Source organism: Lingula anatina, unplaced genomic scaffold, assembly GCF_051362555.1.
Source record: "Lingula anatina isolate TDL-2025a unplaced genomic scaffold, LinAna3.0 unanchor82, whole genome shotgun sequence".
Lineage (NCBI taxonomy): Eukaryota > Metazoa > Brachiopoda > Lingulata > Lingulida > Lingulidae > Lingula > Lingula anatina.
This window is the reverse complement of record NW_028257603.1, coordinates 2,007,612-2,022,562: the sequence shown is the minus strand read 5'-3', so window position 1 is coordinate 2,022,562 and position 14,951 is coordinate 2,007,612. Positions and strand designations below refer to the sequence as shown.

Sequence of the window (14,951 nt, the reverse complement as noted above, 5' to 3'; positions counted from 1 at the left end):
CCACTTTCTTTAAGTTGTAGAATCGCAAACAGAATACCATCAATAAAGTGTCCAGGTTATTAAATATGTGTTGCTGTTTTGGGTGAGTTTGAAAGTAAATGATTTATCGTGTTTTATACATATACGAGTTACAATTTGAACACGGCAACTATACACTATAATGACAGGAAGATCATAGGGAAGGGCTAATAGCGGGAAAATAATAGAAAAGAACTGATATATGTTAACAATTTCCCCTTGAATTTGTCAAATCTTGGAACTTTGTGAAGGTCCCGCGAATTACCAGGGCATGCGCAGTTTGGCATTTATAGCAAATCTCCAACACTTCCATGCCAAAGCAGAAAACAGCAGTAGTAATACTTCGCTAGATCCTCCATTATCTCCAAATAGGAACAGCAATGTAAGTATACATTCACGTGTAATGATAAGTCACTAATGTAAAGAAGGTAGATAACAGTGAGTTGAGCGTGGAGTCAGTTTCAGGCCAAAGAAACGGATCAGTAGTTTCAGTTCAACTGTTAGAGTTATAAAGGGTTAATGTAAACTGTACTCGATTTCACACACATGGTAATTATCAAGAACAGGCTATAGTCATTACTGTGTCTATAATCGATACCTTGGCAATTGTCTAAAATAACATTATGGGGATGTAAGTTGGTATGTTTTAGAATCTTTAATTGTGCATATGATAATCTTTGATTGTATGTTATAAACTTTTGATCTTTTAAACTTAATATTGTACACCACTGTAATAAGAAGAAGAAGAAGAAGAAGAAGAAAAAGAAGAATTTATTGGCACGAAGACACGGCACTAAATAGTGTAACAGATAGAGAGAGAAAATAATAAAAATCCTATTTCGAAACCGGACAAACTCTTTCCATAAATAAAATCATTTCTCTCCTTTCAGATTAGATTTTATTTTTAATTTTCTGATTGTTTCTGCCGCCATTTTTTCTAATTAATTTTTTCATAATTCATTGCGAAAGCATTTTTTTTTCAGGGCGACCACTAAAACCTACAACGTCATTATCGTTGGCTATCTGGGGCAAGGGAAATCTGCAACTGTAATGAAACTATCCGGGGACCCTAATTATAAAGGAAAAGATGGCAAAATTGCACGCAAGACTTTCAGGCTCAAGGAACCGAGCTCGTCGACTGTCCATATTGTGGACACACCTGGTTTAGGATCCCTGACCACAACTGACCACAAGATATTGGACAGAATATACAACGAAGCCAGGTGTCTGCAGCACGTGGACGCAATATTGATTGTGTTTAAAACGGACCGAATTAAAAACACTCAAATAAAAGCAGTAGATCAGTTCTGCAAAATTTTCGGAGACAATTTTTTTCAAAAAAGCATCATTGTCCTCACATTTGCTGATGCCGTAAAACAGAAAAACACTTCCATCAGAGAATTTTTAGCCAATTCGCCAGAGACATTTCAGAGCCTTTATAAAAATTGCGGTGAACGAATATGGTGTGTAGAAAACAGTGACTGGGAAGACCGAGAAGAGAAACAAGAAGAGTTAATAGAGCTGATAAAATCTGTTGAAACGGTGCCGTATAAAATTCCCGGTGCTGGAAGGGTAATGTTCGCTTCCTTTATTTGTTATATGTATTGAACATTGCCTTATCACCTTCGACTACTTGTTTCGGCGTGCGTAAAGAAAGACAAATACATTTGAAAATTGCATACGTTATTACTTTAAAGGGGGCCATGGTGATATGAGCCAAAAAAAAAAACATTTTGAACATGTCTTGTCATATGTATTCAGTTCATGATTTTAAGCAAAACTAACCATTGGATAAGGCGGTGATAACGTCAAACAGCCGTATCCGATAATTCCCGAAAAAAACATTAATATAACAGGACTAAATGCACATCTTTTCTACTTTGATTTTCTCCACAAACTCATGTCGTGTATGTTTTGTTATAAATGAGGCAGGGATTTTTTGTTCCTGTTAAAATAACTTGATTTCGTTACATTCCACACATGCGTTTTTTCGTAATTGTAATTATTTCTATTCCAGGTGATTTGCTGTGGAAAAAGTCCTCTGTGCATTGCTGTCACTGGTGCTATTGTTGTCGCTGTTGTCATCGCTGTTGCCGTCGCAGTTGGTGTTTCTGTCGCCAATAGTTAATCACGTATACTGGTCAAAAGCTACTGAACTGATCCATGCAGAATAGCAGTATTTACTTTCACGCCAACAATCAGGGAACATTCTAAACAGCGACATTAAAATAACCGCTGTGGTTCCGTAGTTGTCATGTGTCAGGTAGTTTAATACGCCGTTCCTAAATGGCGTTCGTGATCCTTTTTAATGGGCATTTTTCAACGACCTTGACTGCTGTCGGATCTTATTCAATATGCCAGGCACTGTGGGTTAAAGTGGAGACGGTTTAAAGGTCTGATTTGCTTGGCTTTTAAATATTTGGAGAATCAACGACTTCTTCATAACTAGTTCAGTTTTTCAAGCTTCGTTGTCGTCACTACATTGAAATATATGTAAGCCAGGGCTTCATAAGTTGAATGCATGATAATCTAGAAAAAAAAAAAAAAAAAAAAAACAGCATTGTGTTATTGATTTTAATGCATGGAATATATGTATATACTGATATATTTGTTGACAATAAATGCACTTCTAAACGGTTGCAAACTGGTTCAATTGATATCTTGCTGGATTTATAAAAAGTTCGGAATTAGAAGATAGAAAGTAATGGGATCTGCATGCATTTTCAAAGACCCACATGTAACTATTGGATAAATTCGTAATTTTATTCGGAAGAACGAAAAAAAAAAAAAATTAATTAATTAATAGATAAAAAAGAAATAAGGAAAATTAAATATTCATTTATAAATAAAAATGAATTAATAATTTAATAAAATTTTACATTAATTATTAAATCAAATGTACAAAATATGGCAATCAATGTAGTTTATTGATCAATTAACGTGCGGTGAAACAGGAGAAAATCATTCCGATCTATAACTAATCTTCATTAGACCTTATGTTATGTTTTTCAAACATAAGATAAAAACGCTATATGGGGGGTGGGGGTGGGGGGGGTGGGGGGGGGGTGTAGAGCCGCATTTTGCAACCGACCGCATTTTGCAACTGAACGCATTTTTCAACTGCAACGCTTTTTGCAACCAAAGAAAATCGTGAAAACGCAATTTGCAACTGCAATGCATTTTGCAACCAGGATTTTTTCTAGGTCCCTGAAACAGTTTGAAGTACGAAACAGGTAGAATTGGAGTGGGGGCGGGTTTGCTTCGACTATGTATGCTGAAACTCGGTTGCAAAATGCTGTTTTACAGGGGTTGGATTCAAAGGGTTAACCTTTATAAGAAGGACAAAAATATCAGCGCATGTTTGCACATGCGCATTGGCAGTACAGGAAGTTTTGTAGTTGGATTCTCAGATAGCCATTTTATTAAGCTTCACTTGGTTAATCACAGGAGGTTAATACATAAAAGGAAAGTGGAATGACCGCCAAAGGTGAGTGATACAAGAAACATCTTCCCCTCTGCTTGTTTCTCCTGGTTTCCATCTCTATAATGCCCCACATTTACAGGAACGTAATATGTAGGCCTACATGGTGAACTCTTGTCTCGGTTTTCATGAATGATACAACCGGTACAACTGAAGAAAAACAGGTTCTCAAGTGTTTAAACCACACTGTGATATGAGCCCTTGCCTGCGGTTATTGTCCTGCATGCAAAGCTGTAAACAAAAGCAAGGTATACCATCGACTTTTACTCGCTTCCCATGGACCTGTCTACTTCCTCCTCCACTTAATAAAATAATGACCCTAAAATTTATTATGAGTGGACTTAGACAAAACCAAGTGCATTTCCTAACCCTGTGTCATAAATAGTATAGTATGCATGTAAATATGTGGTTTACTGTTTCACTTTGTTAGGCATTCGTTTTTATCTTTGACCCCCCAGGCGATATCCCCCATATCCTGATCCCACCGTGCACTGATGTAGCTGCTTCTTACAGCAGACCTAATAGCATAAGTAACCTTGCGGTAGGCTAAGCGAACTACTGTTTGGTTAGTGGGCCTAAAAGAGTGGCTAAACCTCGTGCTCTATGTATTGTTTTTGGTGTGTTTACTGGTATCTTATCTGAATGTAAAGGCAGACAAAAATAAAATTAAAACGTGGAGAAACTTAAAGGGATAACAACTCTTCGTATGAGATCTACATTTCACAATTAAAAAACATTGTGAACAACTCATAGACATATAATATATTCTGTTTTACCAAAAAATAAATAAATAAATAAATAAATAAATAAATAAATAAATAAATAAAACGCCAGTTATAGCTATTATTCTGATATCTGAGTTTGTCTTTAGACCACATGACCTCCATTGATGACTATATTCTGTTATAATCTCTTAGGAGATTATAACAAAAAGACAAACTTTTTAGAAAAAAAAAAAAAAAAACAGGGACTAACTTTGAATGTAAAAATGGATTCATTAACCATTGGTAAGTATGGGAAAATTGTTGTTTACTCCAGGAAAAATAATTTTTTTGGCTAAAACGAAGAGTTATTATCCCTTTAAGCTTGTCACGCACCCAGAACAATGGCACTCAATAGAAAAAGGGGGAAGAGCTTGACGTGAAGAATGTCAACTCAATGCCGCCAAGATTCCGTTTTATTAAAATTAAGAGAGATCAACAAAGAGAGAGAGAGAGAGAGAGAGAGTGCGTTCACAAAAGGAAAAGGGTCTTATACTGTAACAAAGGACACCGGTTTGTTGAGCATGAATTGCCAAACAATCCTACTACAATCCTACTACTAAAAAAATACCCCCGGAAAAAAGAAAAAAAAAAAAAAAAGAAACTGTAATATATCTAGCAAGGAACTGTAGATTTCAATTATATAAGTGAAAGACAAAAAGGTTTTTCTGTGTATCAAGTTGGAAAAGATGAGTATAGCCAGATTTATTACACGTTGACCTAGGTTGCTACATGTATGTCTCTAGTGTAGTGTTGATAAAGTATTTAGCTATATGGACAAAGGGCCAAACCATCGACCGTGTGTCACACACGCACGTATGAACGCACGAGCGCACACGCACATACAAACGCTCACAAAAATGCACAAACACACTCATAAACAAACGCACACACACGTACATAAATGCACACTCAAACGCACACACACATACTTAAACACACGCACACACAAACGCACCCACACAAACGCACACATAAACACACACACACACGCACACACACACACATAAACACAAACACACACCAGTCTCCTTGGGAATGATTTTTGGTTTTATCATATATTTCCACGTTGTAAAAGCGGGCAATAAACCCCATCTGTATTTAGATAAGATAAGTAAATATTATTTATGGACACTTTGGAGCCGAATTTGTTTACAGAAGATTACATAAAGGCTATGTCTAGGCCGTGTCTGTTGTCACTGATACTATATAGTGAACGTTATTTCCGACCCTCCTGATAATTAGCAGACTAACAACGTATGACATCTAAGCTTTTTAAGTGTCGGCTCCAATGGAATGGAACATACTGTCACTCAGTTTATACCAAATAGTATCAAAGAATGGTTTTTAAAAATAACTCAGAGCTTTCTTTTAATATCTTAGTGTACGTGCTTTAATGTAAAAAAATATCTATCAGTGTAATTTTAAATGTCCCCTTTAATAGAATGCATCAACTGCGGTTTTGTATATTGTTTTAGTTTTTTAATATGTAAAGTTTTAACATTGAATTTAAACTGAACGTCATAGACTTAATAATAATAATGATAATAATAATAATTATTATTTAAGATATGAACAGACTGTACTAAATAAATAAAGTCTTAAACCTCTGGCAAACAAACGAGGTTGTTTTAATCGGTGTTGATTTTGTTGGGGGGGGGGTGCGTGTATATATCAAAATAACCCTTACAAAGGAAAATTCAGGATAAGGTGTTCGTCAAAAGAGAAAGAATAGATTATGAATTGAACTTGATGAGTGTCAGCTCCTCTACATGTACATGTACATGCACTTATTTTAATATAAATATCTTCCTTTTCCTTGTTGAAAGTTTGGACTCTTAAAGCGACCGACAGTTTATCCTCAATATAGCCTACACATTACAATTCCGTTGAAGGTGTTTCATATTGTAAGCCAAGAGTTAAAAAAATAAATGAAATTGATGAGTTTTGGTTAACCATCAGCTAAGACGTGAATACAATTGCCTCTTGCTTTGTCATAGGCCTGGGCTCCCGGACTGATCTGCAGAAGGAATGTCAATGCTTTTTGTATAGAGTCCGAATGCAATCGTCTCTTTTCAATAACAATCTGATTTAGTATGACTAAGAGGTTATTGTGCATTTTCAGGGTCAACAGTGGTCATGGTTGTGGGCCGTGTGAACCAAGGCAAAACGGCCCTCGTGAGCACGCTCACCCGTAACAACCATTTGTCTGAAAAGAAGGACTGCTGTCAGAGAAAATATCGGTGGTACGGGAACGAGGGGGAATGGTGGATAGTAGACACGCCCGGGTTTGGTTCATTGTCGTTTTCAGACGAGAAAGTTATGACAACAATAAAAAGAAAGGCCAATGATATTGATCACGTGAATGCGTTTATTTATGTTATGAATTGCAGTAAGAGAATCACAGACTATGAAATTGTAACCTTAAACTTGTTGGAGTCTCAGTTTGAGGATTTTCTAAAAAGCACAGTCTTTGTATTCACGCATGGTGACATTTATCCCGGGCTGCTGACCCAAGACTTCATTGACAGATTTCCCGAGGCTTTCAGAAACAAGGTTAAAGAAGCCGACAGCAGAGTTGTCGTCATAGACAATAAATCAAAGAGTGACGATAAAGACACAAAAATTAAACTCATACAAGACCATATTAAAAGTATTGTAGAGGGAACCAAGGTATTCCAATTAGAGGTAGGCTTCATTTTGATAATTACTGAAATAACACACAAATCAAACATTCCAGTGGTACACGTTTTCAAGAAATCCATATTATTACATAAAGCTTTAAATTTTGAAACGTGAATTTTTTTTCTTTTGCGAAATGTATTATATTTGTTCTTTGTTATTTGTTCGGAATGGATTATAAATTGTCCACTCACATCTCACGTCAATTTTCTCTTTTATTTATTGCTTTAATTTCCCTTATAAAAACCCTTATAATCCTTTAATTCTCGATGGAAACGAAACAACACTAATTTGATAAACTCTAAAAATGCTTTTCTCATGTTTTCTTTTTAATTAAAAGGTCAATATACTCGACTTTGACGTTACGTAATAATAATAATGATGATAATAATAATAACCTTGAATATTGTTTTTTTTTTTTCAGAGTAGGTGGTCGTCTCTGCTTAGATTAACCCGATTTTGGAGTTTTGAAGGGATAGATGGCGACAAGAACAGCAACCATTCTACTGAAGAATTTGCGAGAGAATGTCCATTTACTTAAATATTTAACCCCTTTTGTTTGAGTTAAAACAGACTAAAGAATCGGGAATTTTTAAAATACCAAACTGAAAGAATACTTTACAGATGTGTAATGTCATGAATAACATACTCATCATGAAGATGTATTCCAAAAACCTTGGTAGTTTTACGCGAAAACTGAGTCTTTGCAATTTAAATAAAAGATCATTGATGTCAAAATGGAAGTAGTGAAATAGTTACTGTCGTATGTTACTGCCGTATAGTAGGGACATATGATAAAGAGACCTCTCTCGGCTGGTTTGAAATAAGATTGAAATGCCACGCGCATTTTGTTTGGGCTTCGGGCGCTGGGAGTGAGTCAAAACATTGTTTCAACGCATCAGTGCACGTGCCTGGTAAAAATGCAAGGGCGCTGATTATATTTCCATGTTGATACTAAATTGTTTTCATGCATGCATTCAAAGTGAAACTAAGTCTTGTAAGATAAGAGTAGAGAGACAGAGAAGGAGAGAAAAGAAAGCCCACGTGACGATGCTTTTTTCATACTGCTTACTGTTAAGATAGAATTCTTATTTTAGAATTATACCAGCATACAACGCATTGTAACAACGTTAAATATCCCAATTCTGTATATCTCAAGTACGTTCGTTTCCAAGTGGGAGGGTTATATTTAGAACTAATGACATCAACAGTTCTTGGAAGAGATGAAAAGTTTCCGTGTATATGATTGGATTGGACAGTTTATGTTAACAATAAAAGCATGTAAAAAGAAAGAGGAAAACATCACATCACGTGCTTCTTCAGCAGGCTTTGCAGAGTTCATTTCGGCGTTTTTCAAGACTTGCGGTTTAATTTATTTACTCTACCCCGCCTTGAAGAAAGCTCTTTTTATAAGAACAACCGAGTCTGAACTTTCTGTACAAACTAATCAAGAAATAACCACAGGAAAGTCCAGGAAATTAATATGCATTTTCTTTCGAATCGGCCGTTAGGGGAATTTATTTCTCTGTATGTGAGGAGCATAAAAATGTAGCCCCTTGATAAAATGCTCTACTTCCTGGGCCTAAACTTGTTAGTGAGCGGTGCAGAACGTGATTGACCGCATTCTGACTCACCTCTGAGGTTTTACGTGGAACGCGGGTTTTCCAAGAAGATGTATCGAAACTAAAAGTTGATACAGAAAATCCCACCTTGAAAATAGCTCGTATAATAGAAACAACTGGTATTGAATTTTCCACACAATTTAGTCGAGATATAAACAGCAGGAAATTAATATGCATTATTTTTCAAAACAGGGAATTTATTTCTCTGCAAGCTAGAAGCGGGCGGAAAGGGGGGGGGGAGTAGAGGTGCGCTATTTGTAGCACGAGGTGGGCCGCAATTTTGCGTGTGAAAATGATGGATACAAATATTTGTTTTAAATTTCAGTTTCTAGTCTGATGTGAACAAATGTTTAAAACGCGATGCGTACGCAGAGAAAAGTAAAAAAAGTCAAACAGGCTGAGATACATTAAATTAATTAATTACTAACAAGAATAGGTAAATTAAATAAAACGCAGGATATATTAAAAAATAAAAAGATAAGTAGTTATAGACAAAATTGCTTCATAAACTAACACGATATTCGATATTTTCATTTAATTTATTCATGTATATTTCACCACATGCACCATTTAACCTCTTCAAAAATGCAGCTACAATGTAATGTGAACGTCAACAGCTGTTTGAATATCACAATTATCCTGTTTTTGGAGTCTAAACGTGTGCATGTGAGATTGAAAAAAAGTGGTTGACCTCATTACGGTCACATGTCTATTAATGTGAAACACGTGTACTTTTAGTTGGATATAACGGAACTTAAAATACCAACAGAAAAAAATCAAGTTTGAATAAACAACAACCGTTCCTAGAAAAAATATTATCTACTTTCTGTTCTTAAGAAACATACACAATATTCATACAAATGGAAATGCAACTTGCACAAGCCATTTATTAATTAATTTATTTATTTATTTATTTGTACATGAAAACCTGCACCCAACTTCAGTCCCCTTTCTTACTTTTTCTACTAAATTAAAAAAAATCATACTTAAAGCACGTATTTTTTATACAAAACGTTTAGACTGTCCAATTTTCCCATCACCTCCGTCCTACTACGACCCTGTACAGGTGACACAGGCCCTGCCATACACTGGAAATCACGAACACCACGAGGTCCAGACACGACCACAAACACGCGTGCAACTGGAACGAGACAAGTAAATAAATAAATAAATAAATAATAATTCTTTGTAAGCTTATTCATTTATTCTTTCGTCGATGCAAACGTTGTCTGACCCAGACCTGTTTAAATATCATAAGAATAGTTCAAACCGTACTTTTTTCTTTCATTCACTCTCTCTCTCATTCTCTCACGTCCTCTATCACTTATTCTCTCCCGCCCCCCCCCGCTCTCTCTCTCTCTCTCTCTCTCTCTCTCTCTCTCTCTCTCTCTCACACACACACACACTATCACAATAGCATGCATTCATTCATTCGCATATTTTTTCATTTATTCATTCATTATTATTTTCTGAACATTAATTCCGTTATGTCTTATTTTTCTATTTACCTAAACAACTGACATGCGTCAATAAGATTACTAACTCTAGACCATGGAACTACCAACGGCTCTGAATGCAGTCTGTTCGTTATCATGTCCACAATTTGTGAGGCAGCAGTTTCCCCAGTCTGGAAGTCAGAATTTTCCAACATGATCACCCTGCCATTACACAAGCCGACAAATTTCTGAAATTCCGGCGGACTGTCATTCAAATAGTCGGCTAATTTTAGGTCGGCTTCATGGTTAGTGAAAGTAAAGACTATGATGGTGCGTCTGTGGTAGTCTGGCCCGAATGCATCCTTAAGTTCTTGTATTAAAGTAATCAGGGAGCTTGTGATGCGCGAATAACGCAGCACGAATAACAAAGCGTGTACTTCACCGACCGCGTGGGCTTTTTTATTTATCGCCCGTAGCACGTGCGAGTCCGTTGTATCCAGCGAGCCGAACCCTGGTGTGTCATAGAATGTACATGTGTTCTCTCCTCTATTTTGTATCCCGTGGCTCCCTTATAATCTACGTCCCGTATAATGTTCATCATAGTGGCTGACTTCCCGTGTCCAGTGTACCCCACTATGAACACGTTATAGTTTTGCAGACTGTGGCAGACAACGCTGGTTTCTTCCAGCTTTTGGTACGCCATTCTCCTGTTCATTACTGCTACTTGGGCTTATTAATTACTCGCAGTTGCTTAATTATTGTGAAGACTTGCACCCTTTATAGAGCCAGATACCTGTCTGAATTTCCTCTATCAGTGTGACAGCCGGACTCGATAGAGAGGCCCAAGGGTTCAGCGTGTGTGTCACTCACAGTCCACTTTTTCACCAGCCTTCTTGACTGCGTCACTAACTGGCAAGACCCTGTCCCTCCTATAAGGACCTGTGTAATGGGTATTTAGTCTCTAGAAGTCATGGCCTCAACACAAACCTCATGCGGAACAGATATGGCCGACCGTTTTTTAGTGTGGGGGTACACTCAAATTTGTACATTGCATAGGCGCCATCTATACGTTGAAATTCTTGTTAACTGTGTTTTTGTATTCTTCACTTGGACGCCATCTTCTTTTTATTAAAAAAATTATAAGACTTTTATTGATGTGACAATTGATGCTATGTGAAGTACAAACATACTATATTTGCACACGCGGACATATACAGGTATATAGTAATAAATAGAATAATAATAATAATAATAATAATAATAATAATAATAATAATAATTATTATTATTATTATTATTATTATTGAGTTTAACATACAAATTCGTTCTGTAGAATTTACAATGTATCTTGAATGAATAATAAAAAAAGGTAGAAAAAAAGACCAGAACACGAAATATTGATCAAAACAAATGATGTAGAAACTTAAAATGTTACATCATAGCCCTTAACCCTCAAGTGACCGTGTGGGGTCATTTACGACCCCAGCTATATGATTTAATGTGTCATCTCTTTATTTTTTATCCAAATTTTTAATATGAGTTTGTCAGTCTACTAATCCTACACACTTCCACAAAAAAATCAAACTGAAAAGCCCAATGATATAATAATAGCAACAACAACCACAACAACATTAATAATAATAATAATAATAATAATAATAATAATAATAATAATAATAACAGATCTTACCGAACACTGAAATGTGTACAGGTAACATTTTACAGGCTGTCTATTCTACTAATATAGACTGATAGTTTTATATCATACATTCAATTACAATATAAGAATAATTTTCAGCTGAGGATTTAATAATTTATCTAGGGCTCAAGCGTTGGAGGAAAGACAGAGTTTAAAATCCCGATGGCATACCCAAGGGGAGCACAGCGTATATTTACCCCCTAAGCGTCCCCCCCCCCCATCAAAATACTGACTCTGTCAGTGGCAGTCTGTACCTTACAACCGATTACAAGGTGTACTTCTTTGTGACTGTGTTAATTGTGGAGCTTGTCACTGTCACTCTGGCGAAAACCTCGATATTAAAAGCAACAATTCACTTAGTGAATTGAATGGAGTTAATGATTATAATAAAGACATTTCAGACATCTGACCCCATATTTGTATATGATGTCATGTTATTATTTGCTTAAGTCAAATTCCACCCATGATACATTTCGAGAATACAACCATGTATATACCCAAAGATGTTTTCAACAAATACATGTCATCAAACTTTTGAATATATTGATGCTATACATTTTATAACCAACCAGATTTTTTTTTGTGTGTTTGTGATTGTGTGTGCGCAAGCGCGTTTATCGAGGGTGTCTAAGAAATGACTGACAAAATGCAATTTGTACTCGTTGATGAAATATCAAAAATGTATAAGCAGAATGAAGTATTTAAATGGGTGAACATTTAACATGAAGGGGCAGGTGCTCTAAGCATCACCACGTGCTAGTAGCCATCTGGCCAAGAATAATAATATTCTCCAGTCGGTAGCGCTGCCGAGCGATCTCAGGCGCTGGTTTAAGGTACCAGTCTCTGCTAAGGCGTGGGTTTGAATCCCACCATTGTCACCGCGTTTTGTCTATTGGACGATGGTCACGTCTCATTGTCCTAATATATATATATATATATATATATATATATATATATATATATATATATATATATATATATATATATATACACCAGTTTATGGCCCCCCCCGCCCCCCCCCCCAAAAAAAAAATAATAATAATAAAAAATAAAAAAATAAAAAAAGAAAGAAAATAAAACTAGACATAAAACGCGGGCATCATGAAACGGAACGAGAAAGTAAAGCATTATATCAAAGGCGGATTCAGGATTATTTGAATGGGGGTCAGCGGATGCAAAGCCGACCCTTAATTTCCTTTCTATATTCGTGGGGTTCGGTATTTTAGAGGGCGAACGGTGCCATTTGGTACGGTTAAGAACTATGATTCATCTAGATAAATTTCTAGTTTCAAAAGGGGTCCAATATTGGTGTAATATTTTCCAGAAATCAAAGAGGGGGGAAGGGGACACCCCACTTAAATCAACACTGGCATAATACGTTAATATGTAGATATGGCGATAGGTGGAAGCACTTATCAAAAAGAACATCCTGACATTGGCCATGTCAATTAAAGAGTGCGTTTGGGTTAATCGTTAAAGCAAAACATTCTATTTGTAATACTTTGTATATATTTTTGGATACAGAACACATTATCTGTCTTCAAAGTTAGCTATGTGCATAATACGAAAAATAACACCTTTCATTTGACTTACTTTCGCTTTCATAGCTCAGTAGTTGTTAGTCATAAAAGATCACGTCTCTCTTCCATGAAACGTAAACCCACGTGGCTAATATAGGCCCCATTCCTGCCTTGGACCTGATAATGCGCTTGTACCGTTAACTGGGTCGATGGTGTATGGATTGGCGCATGTACTGTAGGGAGCGATATTTTGAAAGGTCACAGACGTAAACAACAAAGATGGCGGAACCTACAGCTGATGGTAAGACGCAGTGCATTCCTTTGTTAACATACTAGCATCACTTAAATTTGTTTTAAATAATTGCATTATGTTTTTAATTTGTGCATCACATACATCATTTCGTACAGTGCGACGCATTATAATATATAACATAATGATCACAATAGAAGACAGACCAAGCGTATGTGCAGTAGGACGATTTGTGATAGTGTAATGTTTACATTATGTATACATGTATATATTGTGAACTATGATCTACTAGGACAGGTTTGGGCAAGGCAATTTGTTCGAGTTACCTGAATATTTGTTCTAGGCAGTGCTTATATTGCATTCAGCTAATGGCATGTATATATTCAACGACGCTTAATGCTATTTAACCGAATCATGTGATTGTGTACACAAATTAGAGTTTAGTGTGTGTGTGTGTGTGTGTGTGTGTGTTTATAGAGGGGGTTAATGTTTTTCATTTTTCAAAATTTCTCCCCACCATCTTCTCGCTATCTGTAAATCGCCGACTCCTTATTTTGACACCCCCTTTCCCTCTCCCCCTTCTCGTTAATGTGTTTCCCTTGTCTTGCCAAGGGTAAGACCAGGTAAAAAGGCATTAAGTTGACTAACGAGGTGAATTTCTCTTTAATTTGACCCAGTAGACGAAATATATTTATCGTATACTCATAAGATCGATGTTTCACAAACATAATGTTTAATGGCCATATAACAAATATTTTTTTCTTGGAACCAGCTGCCATTTTCCCAGTTTCCAAACCAATGCCCAAGGTACATTTTGTAGATCATCCCAAAGCTGTAACTTAAATTAATTCGTAGATGAGCCAAAATGTTCACTATACCACCTAGCGGTCAGTGAGTGTGAACATAAACATACATCAGTCTGATAAAGGCTTTCGCCCAGGTTGGCCGTAAGCTAACGGTACGAAAATATTTCGGCTTGTATTTGATAATTTCCATTTATAATAAATGAACTCGTGTTTGAATTATATTTCAGATCATATTGAACACTTAAACGTGATGCTTGTCGGTCGAAAGGGGCACGGGAGAACGTCTCTGGCTCATGCTCTTCTTGCCCAATCAGATTCCCCCGACCAAACGGAATGCTGCGTACTTCACGGGGACATAAAAAGCTCTGCGCATGACACATGGAAATTAACACTTATAGATACCCCTGGAATTGGGGATTTAGATTTTACCAAAGAGCACATAGTGGAGACCATCCGTCGTCAACGAGAAGGCGTACAGCAAGTTGACGCATTTTTATACGTGTTAAGATATAACTTAAGAGTCAGATCGACAGAAATAGAAGCTATAGACCTCTTGGAAGATAAATTCTTCGGGACATTTTTGAAGAGGGACATCTTTGTGTTTATCCATGATGGTAGAACAGCTCTCAACAGTGAACAAAAGCAAAAATTCATGGATTCGCTACCAAAGACTTTT

The 14,951-nt window shown here is 36.4% G+C and overlaps 2 protein-coding genes and 1 long non-coding RNA gene across 7 annotated transcripts; 2 read left to right on the top strand and 1 right to left on the bottom strand.

Moving 5' to 3' along the window:
• The first annotated feature begins 274 nt into the window (after positions 1-274).
• Positions 275-2,656, top strand: LOC147759190 (uncharacterized). The gene is made up of 3 exons (XM_086998525.1): positions 275-400; positions 1,002-1,590; positions 2,036-2,656. Coding segments are annotated over exons 1-3 (702 nt in total). The 5' UTR covers positions 275-398; the 3' UTR covers positions 2,147-2,656.
• Positions 2,657-3,410: 754 nt separating this feature from the next.
• Positions 3,411-7,680, top strand: LOC147759189 (uncharacterized). Of its 2 annotated transcripts, none has more exons than XM_086998527.1 (3): positions 3,411-3,505; positions 6,386-6,948; positions 7,372-7,680. In XM_086998527.1, the coding sequence occupies exons 1-3, from the start codon at positions 3,493-3,495 to the stop codon at positions 7,387-7,389; spliced, it is 594 nt and encodes a 197-aa protein (XP_086854653.1). In that variant the 5' UTR covers positions 3,411-3,492; the 3' UTR covers positions 7,390-7,680. The 2 variants fall into 2 exon arrangements, with proteins under 2 accessions (XP_086854653.1, XP_086854652.1); XM_086998526.1 differs by having other exon boundaries at positions 7,367-7,680.
• A 1,412-nt stretch (positions 7,681-9,092) lies between these two features.
• Positions 9,093-13,499, bottom strand: LOC147759188 (uncharacterized). 4 transcript variants are annotated; one of them, XR_015331620.1, is made up of 3 exons: positions 13,293-13,499; positions 10,073-11,121; positions 9,093-9,705 (listed from the first exon to the last, which is right to left on the bottom strand). It is a non-coding gene; the product is annotated as an uncharacterized LOC147759188 (long non-coding RNA). The 4 variants fall into 4 exon arrangements; XR_015331621.1 differs by having other exon boundaries at positions 10,108-11,121; XR_015331619.1 differs by having other exon boundaries at positions 10,073-10,191.
• Positions 13,500-14,951: the final 1,452 nt, after the last annotated feature.